General features: G+C 47.3%; 1 protein-coding gene across 1 annotated transcript in view; it reads left to right on the top strand.

Moving 5' to 3' along the window:
- The window catches only part of LOC131198193 (protein NYNRIN-like), a 30042-nt gene extending 17371 nt beyond the window's left edge, over positions 1-12671 (top strand). The window contains exon 3 of the mRNA XM_058182692.1: positions 9744-12671. Coding sequence (XP_058038675.1) covers positions 9744-12671 — 2928 coding nt within the window. The remainder of the gene's footprint in view (positions 1-9743) is intronic.
- Positions 12672-12676: the final 5 nt, after the last annotated feature.

Raw genomic sequence — 12676 nt, 5'->3', positions numbered from 1 at the left:
TATGGGGAATTTCTAACAATGCTTTGAACTCTGAGCACATAGTGGTTATAAGCAGTATCCTGAATAACAGTAAGCGAGCTTCCTATAATCTTCTTGGCTGTCCTTACCATTCTTTCTATGGGCTTTCTATCTGAGGCATTGCTGCCATCGAACCAAACAGTAATGCAGCTTGTTAAAACACTCTCCATCATGCCTCTGTAAAAAAGTGGCAAGGACAGAAGGAGAAAAATATGGTCTCCTCCTCCAACGCAGGAAATGCAGATACTGTTTTGCATGCTTCACTAAGGATGATGTGTGGAGAGACCAATTCAGATCGTTAGCTATCTGTTATGTATTCATGTTTGTACCTTTAAATATTTGAGCGGGAAATCAGCACGTTGCTGATTGGACGAAGCCTCCAGCAGAACTGTATAAAAGGAGAGGTTTTTCCCCCAGCCTGTTGCTGGGTTCACCATATATTAAAGAGCTGTTGTCACTACCCTGGTCTCCAGCCTCGTTACTTCCAGAACTTAACATTGGCGACGAAGGTGGGATTTCGAGGCTAAGGAGAACCAGAACCGAGCTGAAGCACGCACGATAGAACCGAACCCAGCAAATCAGGGCAGAAACCGCGGAGATGGCCAGTTACACTCCGCCCGCACCGTTTGACCCAGCCAGAGAGAAATGGGGAACATATATGACCCGTTTCGAAAGCTTTCTAGAAGCCAACGAACTACAGGGAGTTCCAGATAACCGCAAAAGGGCTTATTTCTTAAGCCACTGTGGTCCGGAGGTCATCGATATTGCAGAAGCCCTGGCAGAGCCAACGCCGATACAATCGGTATCGTGGCCAACTCTGCAAACCCTACTAAAAAACCACTTCGCACCCACACCGTCCAAATACGTGCGGCGGTTTGAATTCGGAGAGCGAAGACAGATGGAGGGCGAATCCATCGGTGACTACATGGCCGCCTTAAGGAAAGCGTCCAAGGACTGCGGGTACCGAGACCTAGACGAGGTGCTGCTCGAGCAACTCATCCGAGGGGTCAAAGACATCCGTTTGCGGCGCCGGCTACTAGCAAAGAGCAACCTAACGCTGGCCAACGCTCTGGACGAAGCCAGAGCACATGAAATGTCCACCCAAGCGGCGGAGACACTGCAAAAGCCTCTCCCACCAAAGGCAAGCACAAAGCCGGCTCCAGTGCACCAGGAGGAGATTCAGACCGAATCCGACGGTGACGGTGAGGATGAGGAAGGGGTCTGCCGAACCGAAAAGCGCGACAAAGAGGACCGAGACGAATGCGGAAGCTGCGGAGGTCAACACCAGCGCCAACGCTGCAAGTTTAAGGACGCAACATGTCGGCGGTGTGGAAAGAAGGGGCACCTAGCTCAAGTCTGTCGAGCTCCCCAACCTTCCCGCCGAAAATTCAAATCGGCCAATCAGAGCGCGGGATCGGAAAGGCGACCCGCGATTGGCTCAAATAAGAAAGGCGCGAATTCAAACCAAACGACTGTAGTCATAGGCCGCGCCTCAACCCGAGTGGAGAAGAAGATCTTCACCAAACCTAAAATAGAGGGAGTAAGGTGCCGACTCGAAGTGGACACCGGGTCAGCCATCACCATCATGTCCTGGGACACTTTGGTGAAGTCACTGCCATCAGTCGCGAAGCGCCACCTGCAATCCCAACGGTTACGGGTCCACGATTACCAGGGAAATCGAATCCCTGTTCGAGGGACCACCTCCGTCCGCGTCGTACGGACCTCACAAGAAGACCCTGCCCATCACAATCGCCGAGGACTCTGCCTAGTTTGCTAGGGACTAGATTGGTTTCGCGACTGGGCATGGGAGTGACTGGCATCTACAGAAGTGACTGTAACCTGAAAGACATTCTCTTGAACGAGTTCGAAGATGTCTTCAAGGACTGCCTGGGCAAGTACAAGGGGACCCCTATTTCCTTCAACTTAGACCCCCAGGTAGCTCCCATTAGGCTAAAGGCGAGGAGAGTCCCTTTTGCCCTAAAACCAAAAATTGACAAGGAGCTAGATAAGCTCATAAATCAGGGAATTTTGGTACCAGTCGATCACGCAAAGTGGGAGACGCCAATCGTCACACCCATAAAACCAGATGGGTCAATTAGAATTTGCGCTGACTACAAGGCGACGCTAAACAAAGCCTTACAGAAAAGCGCCACCCGGTTCCGTGGTGCAACACTTACTGCACTCTCTGGGGCAAGGGCAGGTGTTTGCAAAGTTAGACTTGGCCCAAGCCTACCAACAACTGCCCGTAGACGCCAACACAGCCGAAGCCCAAACAATTGTAACCCACAGGGGTGCATTCAGGTGCACCCGACTACAATTTGGGGTGAGTGTGGCACCGGGGTTGTTCCAAAACTTAATGGAACGACTTCTGCAAGGGCTCCCAGGGGTAGTTCCCTACTTCGATGATGTCTTGATATCAGCGGAAAACGTAGAGGAACTGGGGGAGCGGTTAAGAAAGGTTCTGAGCATTTTCCGGGCAGCCAGATTAAAGGTGAAAGCAAACAAATGCCACATAGGGGTCGAATCCGTCGAATTCTTGGGCTACCGAATAGACAAGAAGGGAATTCACCCCACTGAGAGCAAAGTCAAGGCAATCAGAAAGGCCCCAGCGCCCAAAAACAAAGCAGAGCTACAGGCATTCCTGGGGCTAGTGAATTTTTACGCGGTCTTTTTAAAAAACAAAGCGACCGTTGCTGAACCGCTGCACAAGCTTCTAGGAAAAAATACTGTTTGGTCTTGGGGAAAGTCGGAAAGTAGGGCTTTTGAAACAGTAAAAAACCTGCTTTCAAGCGATAGCCTGCTCATCCAATATCATAACTCATTGCCCCTAGTGCTGGTTTGCGATGCCTCCCCTTACGGGGTGGGGGCTGTGCTCAGCCACAGACTTCCAAACGGCACAGAAGCCCCTATAGCCTTCTACTCTAGAACAATGTCCCCCCCAGAGAGGAACTATAGCCAGTTAGATAAAGAAGCGCTAGCAATTGTGTCAGGGGTGAAAAATTCATAATATGTTTTTGGGCGGATTTTGAAATTGTGACTGACCACAGACCGCTGTTAGAATACTGGCTGGCGATCACCAACGCCTGTGGCACTTTCGCCACGATTGACTCGATGGACTATTTTCTTAGCCGCTTATTCGTACAAGCTGCAGCATCGGCCAGGAAAAGAAGTGGGGCATGCGGACGCTAAGCAGATGCCCACTACCAGGGCGATCAAGACCCCACCCGGGACGCCCATCCTGCTGATTGACTCTTGACTCAGGCCCAGTCACATCTAAGGAAGTGGCTCGGCATCATACCGGACATTGTGTTAAGGACTGTACCGGATGGGTACAGAGGGTGGCCGCTGCGCCGGGCGAAAGGTTTAAGGAATTTGTAAAAACGTGATGAGCTCTCGGCTCAAGGGGTGCCTTATGGGGTGATCGTGGTAATCCCGGATAAATTAAGGGAAAGGTATTGGACCTCCTCCACGAGGTCACCCAGGGATCGTAAGGATGAAGGGGCTAGCAAGAAGCTATGTGTGGTGGCCACTCATGGATTCAGAAATTGCTGAGAGGGTAGGGAAATGCCAGGCTTGCCAAGAGTCCAGACCCCTACCCCCAACGGCCCCAGTCAGGAATGGGAAAACCCCAAGGGCCCTGGTCAAGAATCCACATTGATTTTGCTGGGCCTTTCCACGGCCAAACCATCCTAGTGGTTGTCGACGCATTCTCTAAATGGTTGGAGATCATACTTATGAAATCCACTACGGCCGAGGCAGTAATCGCAGCCCTGCGCCACCTATTCGAACCCACGGGTTGCCTGACACTCTGGTGTCCGACAACGGCCCGCACCACGGCAGCCCAGCCGAACTATTGATGGGACGGAAACTCCGTGCCCACTTGACCGTTTGAATCCCATTACACACCAGAGGGTTACAAGGGGAAATAGAAAAACGAGAGGAATGGGTATAGGCGACAGAGTGTGGGCCCGCAACTATGGGGACGGCCCAAGCTGGCTCGCAGGGCAAATCATAAAAGCAACCGTCCAAAGTCATACTTGGTGAATTACAAGACAACCGAGTATGGAGGCGCCACATAGATCAGATAAGGAAACGAATAACGGAACAACCGGACCAAACGAGACAGATAGTGACCAATCCTTATTTGAACCCACAGCTGTCCATAACCCGGAGGCGCAAGACTTAGCTGAGGTCCCGGAGGTCCAGCGACGCCATCAGGTTCCCGAGGGAAACAGCAGGGAAAATTACAAAAGTAATCCAAGGCCGGATGGCCAAGAAAAAGAGTCTGCAAGTAATCCAGGGCCCGTTGGCCTAGAGAAAGAGCTGGGAGGAGAAAACAGCCCCTCCGACCAGCTCAAAACACCACCCAGAACTGAACCGCGCAGGTCTGAAAGAACTAGGAGACGCCCAGGTTATTTGCGTGACTACGTCGAATAATAACATGTAAATAAAATGTAAATAGAGGCAAAGTGTTTTCTGGGAGGGGAGGAGTGTTATGTATTCATGTTTGTACCTTTAAATATTTGAGCGGGAAATCAGCACGTTGCTGATTGGACGAAGCCTCCAGCAGAACTGTATAAAAGGAGAGGTTTTTCCCCCAGCCTGTTGCTGGGTTCACCATATATTAAAGAGCTGTTGTCACTACCCTGGTCTCCAGCCTCGTTACTTCCAGAACTTAACACTATCTGTACCCCCAGATACTTAATTCTATTGACTACCTCTATAGCTGCATCCTTCATACCGAATGGAGTATGACTATGTTGGCTCTTCCTAAACCTATAATGATCTCCTTTGTTTTATTAACATTTAGAACCAGGCTACTTTTATTGCACCAATCCACCAGAGTCTTCTCCTCTTTCCTATAAGGAATACAAATAAAAAATAAATGAATTCTCAAGACAACTTAATACTACATGGTAATTTTAAGTTGCCTTTTAAAAATGTTTCCTTAAGTAAATGTGTACTTTCTAGTCTGGATTATTGTCCACTGAAAAATTAGAACCAACCTAACCACAGAGAACAAGTATTGGAATCAGGTAAATCACACACACACACACACACACACACACACACACACACACACACACACACACACAGCATTTTGTGGGAGTACAATTAAGGATTATTTTTTACTAAAAAATAATCAGGTGCTTTCAAATGGAAAAAAGATGAATATTTCTTTAATATAGTTAGCAATCAGAAAATGTTTTTGTTTATGTACCATAATCAATTTATCAATTACTGCTTAAATTAGGGAAAAATAATGTCCAAAGATATTAGTACACTAAGCATGGCAGGGCATTCACACAATCAAATCACTAAGAGATTCTGCACCCCCAAAAATTTTTTTTGCAAATATACTTGTCTGAACCATATGCAGAATTTATTTGAATATATGGACTCAGCTGTTCATTCTGGTTAGCCAAAATGGTTTCAGCATAAATTCCCCTTTTATACTGTAGGAATTTAGCACCCACCCCCTCCTAGAAGAATGAAATATTCTAGGAAATATTTTAAAAAGCAGAATATTATACCTTCCTGGATGAGAAAAGGAGAAACATGCTCTTGGAAAGCGGCCCCCACCTTTGTTAATAGCCCCAGAAAGACAAAAGACATCTTATCTACAACACAGAAGACCTTCAGCTCCAGGGTGATGGGATTAAGACATGGTCCTCAGGACATGATAGGATTAGCCTCTACCCATCTCACCACATGGCACCTGGGAAGATTACATCAGCCAGCAAGGCTCAGGCAAGCTTGAGGGACAACCTACAATGTTAGCTAAGACTCCCACCCCCTGGGAGTCTGACAACCAATCAGGATACTCTTCCTGTGCCCCAGAAAGTTCAAAGCTCAGAAAAAGCATAAAACCAGGGAGCACACAGGATCTCAGCCCTTTTCTGTTCAGGATCTCAAGCCATGTGATCCTGGCCACCATTAAACCATCTTTCCAAGCAGTCTCCATGTTTCCAGTGTCTTTGTCCCCACTTGGAACTGAACCCAGATGGATATTCTTCCAACAATACTCTTCTTGGTCTAATTATTTAAAATATATCTCATTTTCCTTATAATTTTAAAGCGGACACATTTTGTCACAACAGTATGTAGGAAGGGAACTTCACCCAGGCAGTGTTGAGCAAAAAGAAGCCAAGCAAGGGCACATCATAATAACAAAAGACACTGGCTCAGAATTAAATCTGGCCAGGGAAAAACCCACAAACCTCAAGGCTATTTTAAAGACAATACCAAGAAATACAGGAAAGGAAATAATTAGGTCACACAGACATAGCCGACCAAATAAGGGAATAGATCAGGACAAGATTCAATCACAAACCTGAATAGATTAACTTCAGTCAAAGCATATGGAAAACAACTAACGGAAGGGAGAACACTTAAGGAAATCAAATCGTTAGAAAGCCGGAACGCACGCCCGAACACGAAACCCACCCACATTAACATAATCAGAAAGACAAAACACAGAAAACTTAGCAAGCACACACACAAAGGGAAATCCCATCAAGTACTCCCAACTCAAAGAAATGTAAAGGGAAAAAGAGTATAAGAAAGGTACACTTACTGTATATGGTTGTCAGCTCACCCAGGAACGCTGTCCTTGCGCTTGCTGGATTCGCCTTCCTGAAAATAAAGAAACCTCGCTTTCACGCAGCTCGCTTGATCTCAATTCCTTCTAATACTTGACGCTCAATCTGCTGAGAGGAGCTCCCAGCCGAAATTCGAACCCATACGGAGAACGATCTATCAATTGGCGACCCAGATGGGACTCCCAGCCAACCCAGCCACCGGACGGGGCCCGAAGATCCAACCCAGCCGGCACGGACCATTTTGTCCGGGGAAGAATCCACGGACCCTGCCCGGGAGGCGTCGGGTAGTAAAGGGAGTTTTGAGCTTTGCCTCAACAGCTGCTTGAAAGCAGGTGAGTACCATATAAATTTACTATTTTAAAAAGGATAATTCCCAGAACCTAGAGAAACGAATGTATGTATGTGTGCATGTGTGTGTGATAGTGGGATTCCACCTAAGGAAACAGTCTGATTCCACCTCTTTGAGCAACCTCTAGCCGCACCTCTGCCTACTGCTAGCTCCACCGAGCCGTGAGCGGTAGGATAGAGCAAGCAAGGGGAAGCCAAACGTGGAACTTTGTGTTTATTAGGAACGGAAGCCGAGCGAGAGGAAAGTAAGTGTGAATGAAGCAATTAAGAGAGTAAAAAAGGAGAAAAGGAAAAAAAAAAAAAAAGGGAAGCAGTAAATCTGCTTGGGGGCCCTGGATGCCCGGAGGCTGCCAGTACTGCCTGGTATGCTAAAAAGGAAGCAGGAAGCAGTGTTGAAGAGGTGCTCGTACCTACTGGCAGGGCAGTAGGTCCTCTGGGATCACCTTTTTTTTGATCCAAAACGGAAGCTCCCTTAACAGGAAGGTGCTCATACTTCGACAGAAGGGAGTCGAAGTCCTTCCCAGAACCTTTTTTTCTGAAAACTGTAGGAGGATCCACCCGGCTAAGCCAAAGTGAAAAAAAAACCTCACATCGGAGAGGAAACATGGGAAGCAGTAGCTCGAGGGTGGAGGGAAATCCCCTGGATAACCTGCTGGGGGCCTGGAGTGCCCGGAGGCTGCCAGTTTTACCTGGTATGCGGAAAAAGAAATTGAGGAAATTGTGTAATAAATGGACTTTGCTAAAAGATGACACTGGGAAACAAATTTGGCCTCATGGCGGTACTCTAGATATGAAAATCCTGATAGCACTTAGACCACGATTAAAGCCTAGCCATATACCCTACTGGTATTGCTGGGCTGAACTGTCCAAAAATAAGGAACCTTTGAGGGATACAAATCCAACCAGTGGGGAGAAGGAAAACACAGCAAAAATAATGGCCCCACTAATAAGTAAACCTATGCCTGGGAGACCGAGGGGTCAGCTAGAATACATCCTAACACACACCCCATTTTCAGCCTCAGACCTAGTAATCTGGAAAAAGGAGGCACCATCTTTTAGGGCTGACCCCGTTACAGTAATTCAGACTCTCAAGGCCATAATAGAGAGCCATAATCCATCATGGGGAGACATGAACCAGCTGTTGCATGTCTTCTTAACAAAAGATGAGTTATTAAAATTATTTGAGAAAACTGATGAGATTGCCAAACAGCCAGTTATAGCCGCCCCGGGCCAGGTAGCCCAGGCCCGGGTAGTCTGGCCATTACAGCGCCCTGACTGGGACTATAATGATACAACCACTGGGCTACATACACCAGGGCAAAGGAAAACCTATTGGAAGCCCTGGAAGAAATTGGGAAAAAACCCTTAAATTGGTCAGAATTCCAGAGAATAACCCAAAGAGAGCAGGAGAACCCAGACGCCTTTTGGGTCCGACTCTCTGAGGCAGCCACAACTTATGCCCACCTCGATCTCAGCTGCCAGAAGGACCAGAGGATATTAGCCTCAGCCTTCGTTGACCAATCTGCCCGTGATATAAAAGAACATTTCCACAAAATAGTGTCTAACTGGTCCTCTTTAGAGATATCGGAGTTGCGCAGAATTGCCAACTTCGTTTATGACCAGCGGGACAAACTAAAGGAGGAGGAAAAAGAAAGGAGGGAGTTAGAAAAGGAAAAAGACAAAGAGAAAAAAAGGAAGTCAGAAAGACATGAGGAATTACAAATATTTGCGGCTCTGCGTGACAGCACAAGGCCACCGCAACAGCAATGGGGCGATAGAAGGGCTCGGTGCAGGCGGTGCGAAGCAATTGGAGTCCCAGCACAACAATGCCGACATTGTTTCAGATGCGGAGGAAAGGGACATATAAGGGGGCACTGTAATCAGACCCAAAACCGTTCCCGGTATAGCGCACCACCAAAAACCTTTCGGGGAGAAAATGATTTTCATTATCCCTCCGAACGGAGAAACAATTATCAACGGGAACCACCAACAGCCCCACTTCCACGATATAATCCAGCCCACCTAAATGACCGCAATGGTCCAAGAAACCCGGACTGGGAACTGGAAAGGGACCCAGATACTCAATGACTAGAGAAAGAAGAGAATGAGTTCATGGCCACGCTCCAAGGGCTCGCAATTCCCTTAAGGGACGGTCCCGAAGAGCCTATGATCTCCTTCTCATAGAGGGAAAAGAATATAACTGCCTAGTGGACACAGGGGCGACTGCCTCACTAATTATCAATCCACCCCACAAAGACTCAATAAAGAAAGGTGCTCAAGATAATATAGTAGGAGTGGGGGGGAAAGTCATCCCGGTAGAATTTACCAAAGATTTAACAGTTGAATTAGGTCCCTTTTCGTTAAAACATGGCTTCACCATCTGCCCTCAATCTCCCGTCTCCCTTTTAGGAAGAGACCTCCTATGTAAATTGGGAGCAACCATAAAATGTGGGAAAAGGGGTCTCACCCTAGACATCCCCGGAAAGAAAACTTTTCTACTAGCCACCCACCCACCCCCGCTACATGCGGATTTAGCAACTTTGCCCACCTCACTTTGGGGCTGGGATTCAACTGAAGTGGGACTTTTAAAAGGGGCCACCCCGGTGACAATAAAAGTAAAAACTGGACGCCCTCCATGCATCCCACAATACAAGATCCAAGCGGAGGCCATTGAACCAATACGCAAACTGATTAAAGCCTATCTGGAACAGGAGTTTTTTCTTGAAATGTACCTCCCCATGCAATACCCCAATTTTTCCCGTAAAAAAATCAAAGGTGGATGAGAACGGGGACCCCATTTATCGTTTTGTGCACGATTTGAGGGCCGTGAACGGTCACGTGATACCTAGAGCCCCGATAGTGCCGAACCCCGCAACAATAATTACGGAAGTACCGGCTTCCGCCACTCACTTCACCGTGGTGGATCTTTGTTCTGCTTTTTTTAGCATTCCGGTAGATTCAGCATCACAATACTTATTTGCCTTTACTTGGGAGGAACAGCAATATACTTGGACCCGTTTGCCTCAAGGCTACACGGAGTCTCCCACCCTTTTCTCCCAAATTTTGAGGAACGATCTCTCTTCCATAGACTTACCAGAAAAATCTATATTAATCCAATATGTAGATGATTTGTTGCTAGCATCAGAAAGTGAGCAGGCATGTAAACGTGATACTTTGTATCTATTGAATGCCTTAGCGGAGAAGGGACATAAAGCTTCCCCCACCAAACTGCAATATTTGAAACAAGAAGTAACTTATTTGGGCTACATAATTGCGCCGGGGATACGGAAACTAGCTCCCAGCCGCATAGAAACCATATTGGCCATGAAAAACCCCAGCACGAAACGACAAGTAAGAGCACTTCTAGGGGTCCTGGGATTTTGTCGCCCCTGGATCCCGTCGTTTGGGGAACTAGCAAAACCCCTGATAGACTTAACTACTAAAAACATGCCAGATCCTATAGAATGGACAAAATCTTTAGACCAGCATATCGAGAGGATTAAAAAAACACTAGCTTCAGCCCCGGTATTAGGTTTGCCTGACTACAAAAAACCATTTACCCTCTTCATACACGAAAAACTAGGCATTGCATCGGGAGTTCTAACACAGAGCTGTGGTCTAGCTCAGCGACCCGTGGCATACTATTCAGTAAAGTTAGATCCGGTAGCCCGGGGAACACTCCCCTGCTTGAGGGCAGTAGCGGCAACGGTAGAAATAGTAAAACGATCCAAGGACCTAGTCCTCGGACGACCGCTGACTCTAAAAGTACCCCACGAAGTGTTTGCTATTCTCCTAAAATCGCAAACGCAAGCCTTCACACAGCAGCGTCTAGCGCAATACGAGGCGGAATTGTTCACATCTGACCACATCACATTTGAACGGTGTAGCACCCTAAACCCTGCTACCCTATTACCCACAGAACAATCGGATAATAACCTCCATGATTGCCTCCACCTAATACAGGATGCAGAGCTACCGCGCCCAGACTTAACTGACAACCCTCTAGAAAATCCAGACCTTGAATTATTTACAGATGGCTCCTCTTATATGCACGAGGACAGAAGGGTTGCAGGAGCAGCAGTAGTCTCTCTCCATGAAATCATTTGGGCTGAGCCACTAACCCCCTCACATAGCGCTCAGGCAGCAGAACTAATTGCACTAACCAAAGCTTGTGAAGCAGCAGAAAATCAGTCTGTTAACATATATACTGATTCAAGATATGCATTTGGTGTTTGCCATGCCACAGGAGCACTATGGAAACAACGGGGTTTCCTCACATCAGCTGGTCAACAAATCGTACATGCAGCTCTGGTCTCCAAACTATTACAAGCCATTCAATTACCAAGGGAAATAGCAGTCATTCATTGTAAAGCTCATCAAACGGATGACTCTTTGATTACAAAAGGAAACAAATACGCTGATGCAATAGCCAAATGGGTAGCCACCAAACCTCTCCCGCAAGTCACTATTGCTCCAGCAATAAGAGCCAACCCAGAAATCCCATATAAGGACTTCCTTGAAGAAGGAGAAGTCCAAATGTGGGAAGGAAAATTAGGTGCAACATTTTCTAATGGATTTTGGAGAGTCCCAGATGGCAGACCCATAGCCCCACGTCGCCTCATACGCCTAATTTGCCAGAGGCTACACTCAAAAGGCCATTGTGGGACCCAAGCAATAGTGGATGCTGCTAGAAGGGTATGGCATGCTCCTGGAATTTATACAGAGGCAACCAGAGTGACTAGCACCTGTAAAACATGCCAGGCTAATAACAGTACCTCCAGAAAAAGCATCCATGAGGGGGGCAGACCATGGGCACAAAGACCCTTTGAACGGGTTCAAATGGACTATATTCAATTGCCTAAAGCAAATGGATACCAATATGCCCTCATATGTAGAGACCAACTAACACACTGGGTAGAGGCTTTCCCTTGTCGCCATGCTACAGCCTTGGAAACTGCCAAACACCTCATAAAAGACATTGTACCCAGATTTGGGGTACCAAGTGTACTAGATATGGATAGGGGCAAACATTTCATAGCCCAGGTTCTCACCTATATATACCAAGCACTTGGCATTACCCAGAACCTGCATTGCCCCTACTCCCCATCCTCATCAGGTGGAACAGAGAGAGCAAACAGAGAGGTAAAAACCTTATTAGGTAAGCTCTGCCAAGAGACACACCTCTCATGGCCACAAGTCTTACCAATCGCCTTATTTTACATTAGAACTAGACCTAGAAAGGATATAGGAATATCCCCTTTTGAAATCCTTTTTGGACGCCCACCTGATATCCTGCAGGGCCTCGATCCCCAGTCCCTCAGCTTAGATAGGGGGGACATAGTTCTCTCTTCATATCTTTCAGCCCTGCATAAGAGATTACAGGTCCTGTGGACACAGAGCGCCCTGACCCAGACGCTACCTCTGGAGGACAATCTACATCCCTTTGAGCCAGGTGACTGGGTGTGGATAAAGTTCTTCACGCGAAACTCACCACTGCAACCCAAGTGGACAGGACCGTATCAGATTCTACTAACGACCCAGACTGCCATCCGGGTTGCGGAAAGGGACTGCTGGATACATTGGACACACGCCAAACCCGCAGTTGTGGACAACAGCCCAGCTATCCCACCGATTAAATTGAAGAAACATCCAGAGACGAAAGAATGGACTTTGGAAACATTTTTTAACAACACCACTGAATAATAAGA

Source organism: Ahaetulla prasina, chromosome 4 (genome assembly GCF_028640845.1).
Source record: "Ahaetulla prasina isolate Xishuangbanna chromosome 4, ASM2864084v1, whole genome shotgun sequence".
NCBI classification, from domain to species: Eukaryota; Metazoa; Chordata; class Lepidosauria; order Squamata; family Colubridae; genus Ahaetulla; species Ahaetulla prasina.
This window is presented reverse-complemented; position numbering and strand designations above follow the sequence as displayed.